Here is a 20,509-nt window from a genome sequence, read left to right on the forward strand (position 1 = left end):
CCCAACCAGGAGCTTGAGGAAGCACCATATCCAAGAGGGCACTTAGCACTGTTTGCTGCTCACTTGCCCAAAATTAGTACTGGCTCAGGCAGAGACCAGAAATGAGAGACTAGAAAAAATGGTTTGGCTCATATTCATTTTCATGTGTGATATTTTCATGTAAGTGACAGCTTAATTTTTTTAGCAGACTTCAGATTTCAAACTTTTAATTTATTTCACTAAACTAGTTTACCTCTTCAGTGGAGTAAAATAACAGCATGACCACTGGTCCCTGGGGATAGTTGGCAGTGTCTAAAGGCATTTTTTATTGTCATCAAAAATGATGACACCGTATTGTCACCTTAAGAATATGGTGGTATTTAGGGTGATAATGGTAGACATGGAGAAAAGTCAGTAAATTTGGGGTTTATTTTGGAGGTAATATTGAGAGAGTCTGTTGTTAGGCTGGATGTAAATGCTGCTCTTCTGTTCTTATTTATCACAAAGTGCAGCCTGCTAGGAGCTCAGTATTTGTGGATAACTTCCTATATTAATGGTTTTCCAATATAATAAAGTTGCCAGGAACCCTCTATTTGATTTGCAGTTTCACTCTCGGGAATATTTTTAAGGGTTTTTGTTTGTTTCATAAACTTATAGAGCAAAACAGACTTAGTGTCAAAAATTCAAAAAGTGTACAAATGTATATGTTACCTAATTGCTTAGCTACTGGTAACCACTGTCAAGACTTTTGTGCAAGCTGTCTGTGCATATAAATGTAAGTATGTAGAGAAATATAAACATGTATATTTCACTCACCCATCCCACTTTTAATTTGTTACAAAATGAGACTATATTACCTTGCAACTTGCATCTTTCACTTAGTAATATATCTTAGTCATCTTTCTGTGTCAGAATTTAAAGACCTGCTGTTCTTTTTAATACCCAGTATAGCGTTTCTGAAGTTGATTTGACCTGTCCCTCAATTGATGGGTCCTACATTGCTGCCCATTTTCCACTGTTCTAACCAGCGCTTCAGTGTTCAAACATCTTTGTCCAAACAGTTTTGAATACTTGTGTGAGCACTGTTCATGTGAAAGATAAATTCCCAGTTCAAAGGGATGCATGCACATTTTCAGTGTCATTCCCTGGGGTCATCATACTCAGTTTTTCTTCTTCCATAATAGACTATTGTGATTACCTGTTCCCTTACTCTTTCCAACACTGGATCTTATTCATCTGCCAGGAAAGCAGTGAAAGATGGTCTCATTGTTTGAGGTTAAATGTGTTCCTGTATATTTAGTGACTGTATTTTTTAAATTGTGAACTTCATATTTATAGGCTTTGCTCATTCTTCTTCTAAAGAATTGTTCATTATTTTTCTGTTGACTATTCTGTGTCATATGTTCCCAGTTCTTAAAAGTTTTGTCTGTGCACTAGTTTTGGTGGTTCTTGTTTGGTTATGACATTTTAAATGTTTGTGTAATGAGTTTTTTTTTCCTTTATAACTTCATGCTTCTCTGCTTCCCCACTTCATGTCCTTTCCTCTCCTAAGGGGTTATGGTTTTTTGTTTCTTTTTATTTGAGATGGAGCCTTGCCCTGTCACCTAGGCTGGAGTGCAATGATGCGATCGCGGCTCACTGCAACCTCTGCCTCCCAGGTTCAAGTGATTCTCCTGCCTCCGCCTCCCAAGTAGCTGGGACTACAGGCGCCCACCACCACACCCTGCTAATTTTTGTATTTTTAGTAGAGACAGTTTCACCATGTTGGCCAGGCTGGTCTTGAACTCCTGACCTCAAGTGATCCACCCACCCACCTCAGCCTCCCAAAGTACTGGGATTACATGTGTGAGCCACCGTGCCCGGCCTGGTTTTTTTGTTTTTGTTTTTGTTTTTTAAATCCACCCTTGTTGATTATTACTCCACCACTTTGATACAACCTTTAATCTGTATAAACCTCCGTATACACAAGGTTTTAACAGTCTTGAAAAAAATGCTGATTTTTTTTCAGCCATTGTCGAATTGCGTATTATCAACTTGTGCATTATGCCGAATGCATATTACAAAATACACGTATCCCACGAATCCATCCAGCCGGAGGTATTACAGACTGACCTCAAATATTCAGTGGTCTTTTTATCATAAGATGCTCAATGGAGGTGAGAGTGAGAAGAGGTCTGGTCGACATGCTCACTGAGACAGGAAAGCAGCGCGATTCTTTATTTATCGTGCTGTCTTGGCATGGCATTTGCCTAAAAGTCTCAATAAAAGTGAATGGAATTTTGCGGCTGTTTTAATTGATTGCAAGCACCAACATACATCATTTTATTTTTTCTCTCAGATATCTTGAATGAGCTCTTTCAGCGGGAGAACAGGGTATTGCATTATTGGACCATGAGGAAAAGACGGCTGGACCAGTGTCAGCAGTACGTGGTCTTTGAGAGGAGTGCCAAGCAGGTCAGTGCACACCTGGTGCCCAGCCTCCCCGCAAACCCCTGTGCTTACACCAGCCTCCACAGAGAGGCCAAGCTTGACATTTCTGCCCTCTTGAAAACCACTTTCTAATGATAAACAGTATTGCCTTCTAGTTATGTTTGTTATGAAAAGAAAACCCCACAGCCTGGTGAAAGCATGTCACTCAGTGATTTTTGACCCCCCAACACGTGTGCTTTCCCCTGCTGTCTTTACCTCATCTCTAAGACAGCAAAGTACAAGTCATAATGATGGGGATTGTTTGAAAACTATTACGGCATCTTGGTTCTGTACTGAGGTAAATACAATGGATTTTTTAATATTGATGTATTTATATTTTCAAGACAAAGTTTTTATTTTTCCAATTAATCAAGCTAAAATTAAGTAAGAAATGTGACAGAATTTCTTTCCTTTTTTCTTTTTTTTTTTTTTTTCTTTTGAGACAGAGTTTTGCTCTTGTCGCCCAGACTGGAGTGCGGTGGCATGGTCTCAGCTCACTGCAACCTCCGTCTCCCAGGTTCAAGCGATTCTCCTGCCTCAGCCTCCCAAGTAGCTGTGATTACAGGCGCCCGCCACCATGCCTGGGTAATTTTTGTGTTTTTAGTGGAGATGAGGTTTCACCATGTTGGCCAGGCTGGTCTCAAACTCCTGACCTCAGGTGATCTGCCAGCCTCGGCCTCCTGAAGTGCTGGGATTACAGGCGTGAGCCACCGCACCTGGCCCAGAATTTCTAATAATTTAGTATAGTCAAAAAATGTTGATGTATATCAAGGGGGCTCATTTGGAGCATCCCCTTCTTAGGTCATTTTAGGATGAAGTGCTTCTGCCTGTATCATCAGTCATGGAAGATCATTTTATTGTAAAATCTGACCCCATCTTAAGCATTAAGATGCCTGTCACTTCTGTTTTGCCTTAATGGTAGCTTAAGAATCTGTAAAGTTTCATCCAGAATTTGGGGGTCTGGAGGGAAGCACAGGAGAGAAGGTGATTCCCCCAGCACCTGCGTGTGGCCTGGCCCTGGTCTGGGTGCCTTAAAGTCACCTGGGGCAATTCTGTGATGTCAGTCGGTGTTGACCCACATTCTGACCATGATGCGGACCCATCTTCTGAATCCAGCTTGCAACCTAATACGCAGCTGTTCCAGAGCAGGCATTGGATACATGCTTTTTGGCTGAAGAAAAGTTAACTTTCTTAGCAGAGGTTTCAGACTTAAGGAACAGGTTTTGTTCCATTTAGGAAAATGTAAGTCTCGAAGGATGCAGCCCATGCTCAGAACGGCTCAGTTCCCAGAGTTGGATGAACTGGGTTCCTAGGCCAGGGATCTGACGCCCTGCCCTGCCTCGGCCCTTCTCTCCTCCCAGCGACATTGCAGGTGTAGTCAGCATGTTCCTGACAGTCAGGTGCATGCAGTCGCATTTGGAAAATTATACTCTCTTAACATTTTATTAGACAGTTTAACCATATTTAAGATCATTGGAGGCCTGGTTGGATTTCTAATTAGAGATGGTTTCAGGTTCTTTTCTCACATAACTATATTATCTCTCCATTGAAAGACAAGGAATCCCTCAGCTACAGAGAAGCAAAATTGTTCATAATTCTGTTGTCAGAGAAAGATAATGGAATGTATTGTTGCATTTTCCTAAAGTCCACTTATTCACCGAAAATAAAATCCTGAAGTGCGTGCTGTTGCAGGTGGTGTCCCGTCTGCCTTCCAGCCGTTCCGCTTCTGTTCACTGTCACAGTGTGCAGCGGATACCCAGTGCTTCCACAGACCAGCCTCCAGGGCTCTCGCTGATCTTGCCGTGGCGCAGGCCCCTCCCGCCTGCTGGCTGCCCGCCTCAGGCCTTGCTGCTTTCCTTCCTATCTCCCAGTCTGGCCATTGCCTTTCTTAGCGCTCGTTTATGACTTGTTCTTGTCTTTCTTTCCTCTTCTTTCTGTGTGCTGTCTCCCAGCCCAGGACTCCATTTCTGGTCTCTGGATTCATAAATCCCACTTCCTTGACATCACTCCACAGTGAATTTACTAGAAGCAGAACTGCAATCGCGGTTCCCTGTCCCCATGTCCCTCTTATGTTGTTGTTAGAAACCACTAGGTGTGGTGTTCTCGCTTCCCTCTTCCCTGCGCCCTGCCTCCTCCTCCTCTCCTTGCTTCTGCACCAGGTCCAGGAGGCGCAGACCTCTGGGTTTCTCAGCCTCTTCCCTGCGCCCTGCCTCCTCCTCCTCCTCTCCTCGCTCCTGCACCAGGTCCAGAAGGCGTAGACCTCTGGGTTTCTCAGCCCCGTCACACTTCCCACTGCTGCCCTGGCCATGTCCCCTTGCCTATCTGCTCCAGGGCGCTCCCCAGGGCAGCTGCATCCCCTCTCTCTCCACTCTAGTCCCTTCCTGAAAAAGGCTCATAGTAGTGGTTTCTTTCATTGAGCTTTTATTGTGCCTTTAGGTTCGTGGGTACAAGAAACTCAAACGTGTGTGTGTGGGAGTGTAAATTAGTTCATTGTGGAAGACAGTGTGGCGATTCCTCAAGGATCTAGAACCAGAAATACCATTTGACCCAGCAATCCCATTACTGGGTATATACCCAAAGAATTATAAATCATGCTGCTATAAAGACTCATGTACACGTATGTTTATTGCAACACTATTCACAATAGCAAAGACTTGGAACCAACCCAAATGCCCATCAACAATAGACGGGATAAAGAAAATGTGGCACATATACACTATGGAATTCTAAGAAACTCAAACTTTTTATTGTTGCCACATAAGCGACACCATTATAACCATCTAGAATGTGCTTTTTAAAAATTTTGTAATTGTGATCAGACTTCAGAGAGGGACTGCTGCTCGATGCTGCCAGCCTTGGTTTGTGATTTGACCTTTCAACGAGGTGCTGTGGCCTTTGGGCCTCTCTCGGGAATGTTTAGCCCTCTGACTCCATTCATTCCTTCCCATTCCAGGCTTTGGAATGGATCCATGACAATGGCGAGTTCTACCTTTCCACGCACACCTCCACAGGCTCCAGTATACAGCACACCCAGGAGCTCCTGAAAGAGCACGAGGAGTTCCAGATCACTGCAAAGGTGGGTTCAGAGTGGACTTCGTGTAGTAGCCTCTAGGTCGAAAGCGAGTCTTTCTCAAAAATATCATAAAGAAATACCTCATGAGATTGGAGAAAAGGGATGACCCAGTGGGCTGTTCCACATTAACTGGGGGATGCTTCCTCCTGCCGTTCACATGTGTCCCTCTGTGTCCTCCACCTCCTCCCTTCATCTGTGTCCTCTGTCCCTCTGATGTCTGTGAATACTGCCGTCTGTCTCCTTTTATTCCTTGTTTTTCTCATTATTCCCTTCTACACTTTTCCCCTCCTGTTTTCTTCTCTAAGGTGTTTTCCAAGGACTTCCTATTTTTGTGAAACACTGTTTGTTGTCCCCAAGTTGACCTTTATGTATTCTCAGGGTGTTTTCTCTCCTACACCTGGGGGTGTTTCACCATCTTTAGATGGTGAAAACTGTTACAGTCATGTTGCTCACACTCAGTCCAGCTTGAAGTTACCTCTGTTTTATGGTTGGCAGAGTCTGTGTCATTGCCTCTGTTAGTGCTTGTTCAGAGGTGTCTAAAACTTGAGACATTTTCATTTTTCTCCTGAAAATAAAAGTAAAATTATGAAATCAAATTATCTTTATGGCATATATGTGAGTAAATACAGCTTTTTGAGGAAAAATACAAGAATCCGCATACTGACCTGAACGTTGTCCCAATTAAGGCTTCTACCTGCAAAGGCTGAGTCCTTCCAAGAGCTCACAACACTTTTGAGGCTCTTTTGGAGTCACCATTGCAACCGGTGGGGTTTTTGTTTTTCAAAGTCTGAGTATACATCCTTTGTAGTATTTTCTGAAGTGGCCTCTATCGTTGATGACAGATTCGAGTTTTTGGGAAAAGCTGCCAATTATTTCAAATGTATAAGAGTGGGAAATAAATAATAAGCGGGATAATATTTTTGGTTAAAAAGAAGTGTTTCTATAAAGTAGCAAAATTGGTTATCTCCTGTAGCCCCTGCCCTGGCTTTGAAAACATAACAGGAATTTTTCAGTCATGTAGAGAGAGGATGGCTACTTTGTATTGTTTATTTGTCCATGTTTATGCTTTCTGTTACTATTGCTGACTCCTCCGGCTCTTCTTTGCCACCCTCTGCTCCTGGTCCCCAAAGCTCTCCTTTCCCTTGGCCCTGAGGTGCTGGGCTCTCTCCTTTTCCACGGCTCCTATCCTGGAGGCTCACACAGGCAAGCAGGGCTGCAGAGAGACCAGGCATGGGGGGCGCAGCAGGAAGACCCAGCCCAGGGTTGGGGTGTGGTGAGCACTGGGGGAGGGCAAGGGGCAGGACCATGGGACAATAACTGCCCCCAGAGGTACAGTGAGCACTGAGGAGGGCCGACCCACCCTCCTCTGCGGGTAAGGATCGTGGCTTTTCCTCCTCCACATACACACCTGGCTGGACAGTTTTCACTTTTTGTTAATATTTAGATATTAAATAATAGTTATGCACATTATATGATCTGTATTTTGGGGTGTACGTGTGTGTGTTAGTAATGGAATCTTACTCTGTTACCCAGGCTGGAATGCAGTGGCACCATAATGGCTCAGTGCATCCTCAAACTTCTGAGCTCAAGCGATCCTCTTCAAACTCCTGAGCTCAAGGAAGGCTGAGGTGGGAGGATCGCTTGAGGCCAGGAGTTTGAGACCAGCTTGGGCAAGATGACAAGATCCTGTCTCCACAAAAAGAATTTTTTTTAATTAGTTGGGCATGGTAGTGTGTGTGCCTGAAGTCCCAAGCTATGTTTGCTTATTTGAATATCATTTGATTATAAAGGTATTAAGAAAATGCCTAACATCACATACCACACTCAAAGCTAGATTTAAGATTTGCCATCTTTCACCACTACTCTACTCTGCAGGCCATTGTGTACGGCCAGACAGTCTGCTCACTGCCCAGCTCCAGGGGCCATGCATGGGGGATGTGATGTGCACGTGACTGTCTGGAATTGAGTAACATGGTGGCCTGTTCCACTAATAAAGTGTATATGAAAGAATTTTTCCATTCCCGAATATTCCTTTTCCTCAAGTTTGGTATGTGGTTATTGAAAGATTGAGCAAGGATAGGCTTATTTTTTATTCTTGTATTTTATAAGAAATATCTAAAATTGTGAGTGATGCATGACCTTTCTGATCCCCAAATATGTAGAACTGTTTCTTTTGTTGGGTTTATTGAATTGGTTATACTAGGAGGAACTGGTAGATTTTGAAAAGAACACCACTCACCTTTCCTTTTCTTAGCAATCTTTTTCTTTGGTTTCTGACTGCCTTTCTCTTAATCAGAAAACACCTGCTTTGGTGTTTGGAGATGTCCTTTGATTTTTCATCATAAGCTGAGGCTCCCTCACTTGCCTTCTGTCACCCGATCTTAGAATCTTCTAAGAAACCATTTTGCCTTTACTGTATAGAGAATTCCTAGCTCTGAAAGGAAAGTCTTTCAGCACACTTGTTACGATGTTATAACATTTTTAGTGTTGATGGAAATCAACCTGGAGGGCTAAACAAGAGTCTTCCATCAGTGGCTCACCGAGACTCGACTCAGTCCCTTCACAACTGTCCGTGCAGTCATTTCTCCACAGGTCTTGCAGGCACCACTTGCATCCAGATTGTGGGTGTTTATTTAAGAGAGATTTCTGTCCTCACTCCAAACCTAGTGACGTAGGCTCTCTTGGAGTGAGGCCTGAGGATGAGCATTTGAACAGCTCACCACGGGATTTTTGCACACACTGAGGTCCGGAAACCATTGCCTTACTGAACTGTTCAGGTTGCCACAGCCTTTCTCCCATAGGGCTTCCTGTGGTCCTAATCACCAGCGTCCCCAATGCCAAATGCCTTACTTCGTTAGAAAGTGTCTAACACCATTGAATTTCTGTCTAACAACATGATGAGCAAAGCTCTCTTGAGCTTGTGGACTTAAGACTTCAGTTTGCTTTTATTTTTCTCCAGTTCCTCAATTATGCCTACAGATGAAGTTGTTCAGTTAAAATGTTTATGTGCTTTTTAAGCACTGTAACAATCTCTAGAGATAACGAATAGAATAAGAATGAAAATCCTTATAATATCTCACTTTAAAAGATGTAAGAATTTTTTTTGATAATGTTTTCCAAGGCAAATGGCTTTGGAAAAAAAATTAAGTTGGATTTATATCTCACCTTAGTACCGAGATAAATACCAGAAGAAGATTTAAATATCAGCAGTCGTACCTAATAGCACCAGAAGAAATAACAGGATTTTTTTATATCCTCGTATGGAGAAATTTGTCTAAATGACACAATATCCAAACCCATGAAAGAAAAGGTTAATAAATTCACCTACACAAAAAAATGTAAAGCTTTCCACAGGGCAGTCCACCGTAAGGAACATCTAAAGATAAAAATCAAATAGAGAAAATACATAGGCAGCTCATATCACAAAGGACTGATTTCCCAGTAGGAAAGAACTTTTACAAATCAATAAGGAGAAAAAAAGACCAAGAAAATGGACAAAAGATACTAAACATGTGTCATAGGAAGGGAATAAATGGCTTTCACCATGAAATCATCAACTTTACTTAATATCAGAAAAGCGTACATCAAAACCACACTGAGTTCATTTCACCCAGCGGATTAGCAGAGATCAAAAAGGTGGACCCCATGCTGCGCGGACGAGGCTGCATTGTTGGGGAAATGGAGCAGGGCAGCCCCTCAGAGGCCTCTGGCGGCGTCTTCCTGCCCGCTCGCACTGCACTTGCTGTCTGCCCCAGCAGTTCCAGGTCTTACAATGTGTGTTACGGCAGCAGCACTCAGGCACGTGTCTAACCACTGGTCATGCAACTGTTTGATTTCTTGCATTGTTGCTGTGGTAGACGGAATTTGGAAACAACACGGAGACCTATTGGCGGAGAGACGTTAACTTACGTCCATCCATACAGTTCACATCCATATAGTGAAATATTACCCAGCTCTTAACACAGGCGAGGACTTTAGTTCTGATCAGGAAAGACAACTAGGATTTGTTCAGTAGAAAATACTAATACAGAGCACTGTTTGTTGTATGCAAGAATATGTGTAAAAATGAGAGAGAAAAATACTTACGTACGTTTGTTCACTTGCTTGTACATGCACGTAAAACGTCTCTGAAGTGATAGCAAGAAGCTGGTAATTGGAACTAGTGACAGTGGAAGGTGGAGTGGGAAGAGTTTTTACTTTCCTTTTTAACTTTGAAATTTTGAATCCTGTAAATGTATTTTAAAATACCAATGCAAGTAAAATATACTGAGATATTTTAAAGTTCTTAGGTTAGCAGATTTACAGTACTTAGTTTTTGTCACACCATTCAGTTGCTCAACAATTCTTGTTTGATTTTGGCAAGCTGCATTGTCTTTTTATCTTCACTTCTGTGTCCCCATCACTGAAAACACTCAATAGCTTTCTTCACCCCTTAAAGATAGACCTACAGGTGGTTTACAGTGTCCTCCACAGGTGGCCCTTGTGGCAATGTAAGGGATGTTAGTAAGCGAAACAAGCAAACATTTCTGGGCTGTGAAGGTGACGTTCTCACAGGAGAAAGACAGACGATGATTGTAAAAACCACTTGCACCCCCTGTCAGAAGGCCATGCATGTATGAGAGGCAGCAGAGCAGAAGAATAGGCAGGGAGGCAAGCTGCAGTTTAAGGGGGTCCAGGGAGGGCCCACTAAAAGAGTGGCATTTATTTGAGTAGAGACATGAAGGAGCCATAGGGATATCTGGGGAAGTGGCTCTCCAGGCAGAAGCACCAGTGCAGAGGCCCCAAGGAGGGTGCTGGCCTGGAAGGGTGAGTTGGTGAGTTGGTGAGCCACAGCTGGGGAATGGGGGTGCTGTTGGGTGGCTGGGGGCTGGCTGGGGTGTTGGGGTTATTTGTGTAGAGTCTGGAGGATCTTGACGGCTGACTTCGCAGGTTACCCAGTGACTTATGGCTTGGAACTTTGATTTTACAAGCTAGGATCATTTATCTGGGTTTTGAACTCTGACCTTCTTTCTTTTGGGGATTTTTAAAGTCAATTTCCTGAATATGTGTTAAAAAGATTTTCTAGTTAAAGCTTAATGGAGAATAGCAGGTTCCGTAGAAGAAGAGTAACTCACTTATTTGAAAACACTATAACAAAGGAAGCTTAATAGTAATAACCATGGAAATGAATGTGAGGAGAGAGATCTGTCGGACCAGTTGAGTGAGGTTGCCAAATGGTATATATAACTTGGTTTATGGTTGTCTGTGTATCTCTGTGAAAAATAATAAATTATGCTTAACTTAATGAAAGATCTTTTCTGTATACGTATAAAATAAAATAATTTTAGAGAGAGCTCTCAAACAGGGAAACAAAATTTACAGTTCCTCTATATAGATAATTTCCTGACTAGTGAATTTTCCTCCACATTTTCTAAGAGTTAAAAAAGCAATCAACGTGATACAGAGGAGCTTCATGAGGAATTTTGTTGAGTGCCTGCTCTGGGGACAGCCTTGGCCACACATGCTCCAGGAAAACCACAAAGTCGAATGGCTGCTTGTCCTGAAAGAGCCGTGGGTCCAGTTGGGCACAAAGAGTAAACGTGCACAGAGCAAGGAGTGTCTTTGCTCAGCAGCTTTGAGGAGAGTAGCAGCATGGTGAAGACTGCGTTCTTCACATACATTCCTTCACACGTTCATTCTACGTGTTTTTACTGAGCACCTCCTAGATGAAGACATTGCTGACAAAATAGTCTAAGTTTCTTCTTTGAGGTCATAAAAATGCCATTCATTGTGGAAGTGCTGAGGATAGGTAGCTGGTCAAGGATCCGGGAGGTGGAGTGGGTGGATTTGGGGCTTCGGTCTCAGTTTCTACCACCAGGCAGTTTTCCTGTTCAGAGCTGGGAGTTGGAGGCAAGTCGCCACTGTGTTTCAGGTTTCTGGCAGTCGAGTTCATTTGCCTCACAATACTTTCCCGTTGTTTTTTGCAGCAAACCAAAGAGAGAGTGAAGCTATTGATACAGCTGGCAGATGGCTTTTGTGAAAAAGGGCATGCCCATGCGGCAGAGATAAAGAAATGTGTCACTGCGGTGGATAAGCGGTACAGGGACTTCTCTCTGCGGATGGAGAAGTACAGGACCTCTTTGGAAAAAGCCCTGGGGATTTCTTCAGATTCCAACAAATCGGTAAATGGCCTTGTGCAACCTGAACAAATCATGGTCTTCTTCCTAATGCCCTCTTTGCTGATTTAATTAACTGAGTTCATTGGCTCTCTTATTCCACAGAGTAAAAGTCTCCAGCTAGATATCATTCCAGCCAGTATCCCTGGCTCAGAGGTGAAACTTCGAGATGCTGCTCATGAACTTAATGAAGAGAAACGGAAATCTGCCCGCAGGAAAGAGTAAGCCAGTCTTTCAGAATCTACCAGGATTCATTGAAAAAGTGAAGAGAATGTCGTTTGGACGGACATGCTTCTCTATGTGCTTTGAAGTCACATGGCACCCAGGCTTTTTGCTCTGAGTGGACTTAGTTGTGTCAGCATAGACTTCACTGGGTTCACTGTCCTCTTATCACCTAGTTCAGAAACAGCATCTAGTTTTTAATCCCTGTGCCTGTGTTTCATGTGGAGTTGACAAATTGTCATTAATAGATAGTGATACTAAGGAGAGGAAATTAATAGGTTTTATCACCCCTAAAACAAATGTAGGTGTTTAAAAGTTGCCAGTTAGTAAACCCTATATAAATAAATAAGAGTGCTCTAACCCAGTGGTTCTTAATTGGCAGTTTCGTCCCCCAGGGACACTTGGCAATGTGAGGGGACACTTTGGTTGTCACAGTGGGGAGGGCCAGGGAGTGCTGTTGGCCTCTAGTGGGAAGCTGCTGAGCACTCTCCAGTGCAGAGGACAGCCCCACAGCAGAGTTACCTGGCCCCAGATGTCCACAGTGCCAGGTGGAGAAACCCTGATCTATCAGTACCTCAATAAAATGTTTGCAGAAATCTTGTTTTCCCCTTTGAATTAGCGGCTGGATACTGTTGTTCTATTTGTGATTTACCTCTCCCAAATGATCACTCTAAGACTGATACTTTTAGACCCTCTCTGTTATTTCATAAATCCATAAAAGTAGATAGTGAAGTAAACTGCACCCTAACTGGACTCCTCACTGTCTTCCCCTCTTTAAGGTTCATAATGGCTGAGCTCATTCAAACTGAAAAGGCTTATGTAAGAGACCTCCGGGAATGTATGGATGTAAGTAAGTTTTTTGTTGTTTTGTTTTGTTTTGCTTGTTTATTTAGATTGAGCATAAGCTTGCTATTTTATTCTTACTTGTTGGTAGTCCTTAGAATAATCACAATTTTTTTGGTCATTTTTTTAAATATAAAGTATGCTTAAGCAGCCAGTTTCATGTTTCTGCACTTCTGTAGTGTTCTAGGTTTGTTTTTCACTCATTACAGAGATGATACAGCATTAATCCTCTCATTCTGTTTATCACATGATGGCCTGGCTGACAGTCTCTTTGTACAGAATTTTACAGCAGCTTCAGAGAAATGTGCCTACTAATTATGACTGGCAACTAATACTCAGTGGTATCAGGAATATTGGTTGTACTTGTGGAGTAGGTTAATTCCAAAATTTAACGCTGGGAATAATTTTAGAGTTGAAAAGTATAGGAACTCTTTTCAAGTATTAACAGCAACTGAGGGCCTTTTTTAGAAGGGTTTTTTATGTTTTGTAAAAGGGTCCAGTCCTCAGTTATACTTTCATTTGCACATTAACTCTGTGTATTTACAGATGTCAGAAATAGCTGTTTCTTGAAAATGTGGTGTTTATTTTTGTCTAACCCCTGTTTCCCTCTCGGCCAGACCTACCTGTGGGAAATGACCAGTGGTGTGGAAGAGATTCCACCTGGCATTGTAAACAAAGAACTCATCATCTTCGGAAACATGCAGGAAATCTACGAATTTCATAATAAGTGAGTGGCTTTTTCTTTGGGAGCAGTTACTTTTGAAATCCACGTGCTATGCTGAAGTTTCGTCGCAAGGAATGAAACGTTCCCGTTGAATTGGGCAGATGTCAGTGATTTTGTTGCCATTCAAATGAAGCCTATCAGTCTTTCTCCAAAAAGACTGACATTCTAGAAACTCTTTTAATACAGACTCAACTTTATGTTTGTACTTATCTTCTACAGAAATAAGATCAGGAAAACTATGAAAATATTTTTATAGGAAGCTTAATTTCTCTGAAGCTGAGCCGTCAGGTGCCCTGTGAGTTACTTCTGAGGGTTGAGAGACAGTGGAGCCCCCTTGGGACTGCTGGCCTATGGTGTTTGGTCTCTTATAGTAAAAGATAGGAGGAACTGAAGAAGCAACAGAAGTGTATTCTGACCAAAATAAAATGCACTTTGCATTGGCCACAGGAGGGACATGATTCTCTTTTAATGTTTTTGAAGCAGCAGCGGCAGAATCTCCTTTAGGTGGCCTGTGGTGAGATGATGCAGGGGTCAGCAAGGGTGCAGTCCCCTCACTCCCCAGCAGAAGGCAGAAAAGACAAAATGGGTTTTCAGCCAAATATTTACATCTCTAAAGTATATCCTCAGTGAACACACTAGCAGTTTCCCAGAAATACATTTGTTAGAAAGTGTTTGAAGGCTAAACTGGCTAGCTGTTTGAAAGTCACAATGACTTACACTAGTTAAGAGCTACATGTTTTGTTAATTCTTTAGGGGTCACAGATTTCTCAATTTCTGGCATATCTCACTAGTAAAATGTTTTAAAGCGCCTTCATAATATGATACCATTTTTATTCTTTGCAGCATATTCCTAAAGGAGCTGGAAAAATATGAACAGTTGCCAGAAGATGTTGGACATTGTTTTGTTACTTGGGTAATGAAACCTCAACCATTTGTTCTCTCCCAGCTATTAGGTGACATTGAGGGAAGTTAGGAGGGATGGTCTTCATTTCCTTTAAGTCACCATCTTCTGCTTATATTCATGCTTGCAGAGAAATAGACTTTACCTCAAAGAATTGCATCCTTCAACTAATTGTTTTTGTGGAGTGAGTTTTTTTATTGGCCCTGGCGATGGTTTGAAATAGAATATTTAGTATGCCAGGCCTCCACTTGACCCTGGGGATTTGCTGATAGGTGAGTTCCCAGTCCTTCCGGGGGATCGTCCAGTCTAGAGGGGAAGCAGACAGGTAAACGTGTAGTCATGCTGTCCAAAGCCCACAGCCAGGTCTGCACGTGCCGCTGTGGAAAGAGAGGACAGGTGCTCAGCCCGACGTTCTGGGGTTGGGGAGGCTGCTGCAGCTGCATGCCATCAGAACGATGTGGTTCTTATTTCAGTAGCTTTCTTTTTAAGATAGGGTCTCTTCAACTTGAGGCTTAAATTTCCATTATCCATACAGCTTCTTTTCTATATGAAAGTTTGTCATGCGTTGATTTGTTATGGTTTAAATGAGATCTTTTTTTTTTTTTTTTTTTTTTTTTTGGTTTATAGGCTGACAAGTTTCAGATGTATGTCACATATTGCAAAAATAAGCCTGATTCTACTCAGCTGATATTGGAACATGCAGGGTCCTATTTTGACGTAAGTAATAGATTCCTAAAGAGACTGTAATTTTCCAAGTTGTGTACATAAAATGCAGCGTTACTCAATAACTTTCACCTAATTGATAGTACAATATTTTCATTTTTATCTCTCGTTTATATTGGGCTATTCTTCTATTGTCTTCTGTTTTTTAAAGATCCTACACAAATCCTGGAAGCCTTATATCTGTAAGAAACTTAGATTGTAATATATACATGATATATACATGTATGTTTGTGTGTGTGTGTATGTTATTATTTATACTCAATCGTTTATAATGTCATTACTATTTATATTCAGTACATTTTTTCACATGTAATATTGTACACGGAAGGCATAAACTATTAAGCTTCTTTTCCCCCTCAGTAAAACAAAACAAATGTGGATCTTTTATTTTCCTATTTTAATTTCATGATGTTATGAATTTTCAAAGTCAACCTACCAGTAAAGTTTTACAAATAATGCCATAACAACTAGGATAATTAGAAGGTTAACTAATTGTGTTCTCATTGGAGTAAACGTAGATACAGGCCATCTGTGTTTTGAAAGCTATTCAGCGGATTATTCAGCACAAAAGGGATGGAGCTTTAGAACATGATACACAGAGTGCTTTCTGGGTTTCCAGAACTTGGTCAAATATGTGCCAGTACATTTTGATTGAAGGATAAGGTGCTATTGAATAGTGTGCATAGTTTGGTGCATAAGGTTATGAGGATGTTGAACTTGTTTTCTGTCTTTACACTTGTGTATGTACAGATGGGATCATCAGCTCTTATCTGAAAGTCTGGGGATGTAGAATAAACTTTTCAGTTTCTGTCTTTGAGATGAAGCCCTACCTGTAGATGACCCTATTTTAATTGTCATTCTCTTGACCGTTACATTACACGTTACACATCACTGCCTTTTTAAATAGGAAGGCTTCTCCCAGGCCAAAGTGGCCTTTTCTTTTTAATATTTCACATGATTCTAGGTCTTTGCCATCAGACAAAATTCAGCACCTGTATATGGAGTTACAAGTATTTTAGTATTAAGTATTTCACTTAAACAGTGAGAGCACATAGCACATTTGGTGTTTAGAATCAAAGCCGTTTTAGAAACCCTTATGCCCCAGCAAAAGAAACTATCATCAGAGTGAACAGGCAACCTACAGAATGGGAGAAAAGTTTTGCAGTCTAGCCATCTGACAATGGGCTAATATCCAGAATCTATGATTAACTGAAACAAATTTACAAGAAAAAAAAAAGTGGGCAAAGGATATGAACAGACACTTCTCAAAAGAAGACATTTATGTAGCCAACAAACGTATGAAAAACTCATCATCGATAGTCATTAAAGAAATGCAAATCAACCACAATGAGATACCATCTCCCACACCAGTTAGAATGGCGATCATTAAAAAGTCAGGAAACAACAGATGCTGGCGAGACTGGAGAAATAGGAACACTTTTACACTGTTGGTGGGAATGTAAATTAGTTCAACTATTGTGGAAGACAGTGTGGCGATTCCTCAAGGATCTAGAACCAGAAATGCCACTTGATAAAACAGCAGTCCCATTACTGGATATATACCCAAAGGATTATAAATCATTTTATTATAAAAACACGTGCTCACGCATGTTTATTGCAGCACTGTTCACAATAGCAAAGACTTGGAACAACCCCAAATGCCCATCAGTGATAGACTGGATAAAGAAAATGTGGCCATATACACCATGGAATACTATGCAGCCATAAAAAAAGGATGGGTTCAGGCCAGGGGCGGTGGCTCATGCCTGTAATCCCAGCACTTTGGGAGGCCGAGATGGGTGGATCACGAGGTCAGATAAAGACCATCCTGGCTATTATGGTAAAACCCCATCTCTACTAAAAATACAAAAAAATTAGCCAGGCCATGGTGGCGGGCACCTGTAGTTCCAGCTGCTGGGGAGGCTGAGGCAGGAGAATGGCGAGAACCCGGGAGGCGGAGCTTGCAGTGAGTGGAGATCACGCCACCGCACTCCAGCCTGGGCAACAGAACAAGACTCCGTCTCAAAAAAAAAAAAAAAAAAAAAAAAAAGGATAGGTTCATGTCCTTTCCAGGGACATGGATGAAGCTGGAAACCATCATTCTCAGCAAACTAACTCTAGAACAGAAAACTAAAACAGAACACTGCGTGTTCTCACTTATAAGTGGGAGTTTAATAATAAGAGCACATGGACACAGGGAGGGGAACATCACACACTGGGGCCTGTCAGGGGGTGGGAGTCCAGGAGAGGGATAGCGTTAGGAGAAATACCTAATGTACATGACAGGTTGATGGGTGCAGCAAACCACCATGACATGTGTGTACCTATGTAAGAAACCTGTACGTTCTCCACATGCACCCCAGAACTTGAAAAGAAACCCTTATGCCCTAAAACATGTCTTCAAGAATAAGAGAAATCATGCCTAAGAAATTTCACAAGTTACATGCTTTCAGTATTCATAGTATGTTGGTTTATTTTTTTAGAGGGTTTCTGCTCCAGCTTCCTCTGTTCTCCAGACTATCTGATGACCTTTGATTATACTTCTTACCAGTAACAAGCGGTATTGAACATCTATATGGTGCTCATGTAACTCTGAGGTCTGTCCTAGGTGCTAGCGTAAAGTGGTGATTAGCACAGACACAGCTTGTCTTCACAGCAAGGAGTACAACCAGCCAGCAGGTCGTTGCCTGTAAAGGACATAATTACAAAATGCAAAGTGCAAATCATGGCATTAAATGTGCACTGAACAGTAATGTAGATCCTCCTGCTCCAAAGTACCCCTTGCTCTCCAGAAGTAACATTTTAGAACCAAAGAAGTCTGTGTTAATAATTTAAAAACCTCTTAGGAGAAGAAAACTCTGTTATTTCAGCATGATTAAAAAGTTGTCAGGTACAGTATTTGGAAAAGTAACGTGTCGTATAGCCATGGTTTAATAGTGTAGCCCTGTGATTAAGGCTTGTTTCTCATTTGGTTTTGTTTTAATACAGGAGATACAGCAGCGACATGGATTAGCCAATTCCATTTCTTCCTACCTTATTAAACCGGTTCAGCGAATAACAAAGTATCAACTCCTTTTAAAAGTATGTATAATGGGTCTTCAGCCTGTGAAATTTTATGAATTATGTATTATTATTTTGACATTTACATAATTACCCTGAATTTTTTGAAACACCTAGTCATTTAATTTTACTTTTTAATTCATTAGTATTTATGGCCCTGCCTAATTTCTCATTGCAAGAGTTAAATGAGAGTATGTGTCATGATTATGCATCTGAACTGCACTGACCAACCCTAAACATAAAATGAGAAATCATCAGTTCTTGATATTTTAGTACCCTTAGTTCCCAGCTGTGGCTTGCGGACTGTGGGCCAGGCGTGGTGCACTTTGGTATGCTTCTTGTATGTTGACCTCCCAACAATGCTAGTCTGCGGGCATGGAAACAAGCGCTCAGACTGTAAGGGGCGTGCCCAGAATGATCACTCACACCTGTTAACAGGCTCAGCTCTGAACACAGAGCTGGCTGATGCCCAGGGCTTCCACTGAAGCCATGGAGAACCCACTCCCAGGAGGCTTCCTCTGTCTTGTTGCTTGCCTCTGATGTCACAGCCCTCACGGCACACCTTGTTCATACAGATCACAAGTATTGGAGACAGGCTGACCTCTGCTTTTTATTGGTTGTGAATGACTATAATTAAAATCACATTTAGGAAAACAATAGCGATTAGTCTTGACAATACAAAGGTAAACAAAACTTAGAATTCGTGCTAAGAGTTGTCACAAAATGTATTATGTATCATCAATACGCATTTTCTTGACTACATAAAAATTGACAGCTTTTGTCTGGTAATGTTCAGCATACCATTTTCTCAGCTGGTGAATGTTATTAAGCATTAAAATGTAGAAACCATACGTTCATCCCAGTAATGGTATTCTGTGAATCCTGCCGTGTTCCGGATACTATCCTAGGCTCGACAACAGGAAGTTATTATGTAATTTGTCTAGATATGAAAGAAATTTAGATACGAATACCTGAAACTCTTGTTTACCCTTTTGTTAGTAAGAAAAATCTAGAGATAGTAATAAGTGGCTACATTGTTTTGTGAAAGTGATACTATTATGGGATTTTTCTATTGGAAAAGTGCTTCTGTATTTTCATATCAAAATTTCATTAAGTGATTTTGTGACCATCCCTGCAGAAATATATAGTTACTATAAATGCAAAATAAGTCAGGAGGCTAATTTGTTCATATTCAGATTTGTCCTTTGCTTTCTAATTCTGCAGAGGCATTTACCTTTTAGTGTCCTCAGGATGTAAGGATTTTGTTTTTAGCGTGTAGTTCTGCTAAACCGGTGCTTAAATTTGTGAACCTCACCTTACTCTGCCAGAGGTTCTTCAGGAGAACAGTAATAAGCTCCCTTAAGCTCCCCAACAAGGAAGATTTTCTGCCAGTTATCAGTTATTAGGCTCAGTACACTGCATTTGTGAGCAGCGTTTGCCATGCTGCTTAGGATCACAGGTAAACACCATCTGGTGATGAGGGAAGGTGCCCATCAGGCAGCTGAGCTGCTCTCACGCAGCCTCTGGGAGACCAGTGCTGACTGCAGTGCCATACCTCTCTTTTGTCAACTTCCAAGACACAAAACACTGCTGTTGCTATTACTGACTGGTAGTAATTATTAATACACCAGTAAGAAAGTATCTTGGAGCCCACCAGAAGGTGAACTTATTGTTCCTGCTATCTTTCATTTAATAACGGATGTTTCTCTAAATAGCTCTGAAATGTGATCACACACATAGGGCTCCCCAGAGAGAGGTAATTCAACCATTAGAGCTTTTCTAAACATCCTACGTGAAAAGGAAATGCATTTGCCTGTAAGTACTCATGCGGCGTTACTGTTTCTGCTGCGTGACTTGGCTGGTCCAGTTTAGATGGGGTGTTGCATTCATGGCTCCAGGGTTCAAAGTTATGCTGGGATTGTGTGGTAAACGCAGTTGGACCTGGCATGGCCATCAGCTGTAACCAGTAGCTGATCATGTGTTACACAATAATTAAATATCTCTATTTGTCTTTTTTTTTTTTTTTTTTTTTTTTTTTTTTTTTTTTTTTTTTTTTTTTTTTTGGAGACAGAGTCTTGCTCTGTCCCCCAGGCTGGAGTGCAATGGCACAATCTTGGCTCATTGCTGCCTCCACCTCCCAGGTTCATGTGATTCTCCTCCCTCAGTCTCCCAAATAGTTGGAATTACAGGTGTATGCCACCATGCCCAGCTAATTTTTTTTTTTAAGTAGAGATGGGGTTTTCCCATGTTGGCCAGACTGGTCTCAAACTCCTGATCTCAAGTGATTCACCCACCTCAGCCTCCCAAAGTGCTGGGATTACAGGCATGAGCCACCATACTCGGCCTCTGTTTATCATTTT

The 20,509-nt window shown here is 41.7% G+C and overlaps 1 protein-coding gene across 3 annotated transcripts in view; it reads left to right on the forward strand.

Annotated features, from left to right (window-relative positions):
- The window catches only part of TRIO (trio Rho guanine nucleotide exchange factor), a 379,704-nt gene that overhangs the window by 241,952 nt on the left and 117,243 nt on the right, over positions 1–20,509 (forward strand). For all 3 annotated transcript variants that reach the window (XM_017893310.1, XM_017893311.1, XM_017893312.1), the window contains exons 20-28: positions 2,318–2,433; positions 5,402–5,524; positions 11,488–11,682; positions 11,782–11,897; positions 12,678–12,744; positions 13,359–13,468; positions 14,309–14,378; positions 14,994–15,083; positions 18,078–18,170. In XM_017893310.1, coding sequence (XP_017748799.1) covers positions 2,318–2,433; positions 5,402–5,524; positions 11,488–11,682; positions 11,782–11,897; positions 12,678–12,744; positions 13,359–13,468; positions 14,309–14,378; positions 14,994–15,083; positions 18,078–18,170 — 980 coding nt within the window. The remainder of the gene's footprint in view (positions 1–2,317; positions 2,434–5,401; positions 5,525–11,487; positions 11,683–11,781; positions 11,898–12,677; positions 12,745–13,358; positions 13,469–14,308; positions 14,379–14,993; positions 15,084–18,077; positions 18,171–20,509) is intronic.

The sequence above is a fragment of the Rhinopithecus bieti genome, unplaced genomic scaffold (genome assembly GCF_001698545.2).
Source record: "Rhinopithecus bieti isolate Rb0 unplaced genomic scaffold, ASM169854v2 scaffold_22165, whole genome shotgun sequence".
In the NCBI taxonomy this organism is placed as follows: Eukaryota; Metazoa; Chordata; class Mammalia; order Primates; family Cercopithecidae; genus Rhinopithecus; species Rhinopithecus bieti.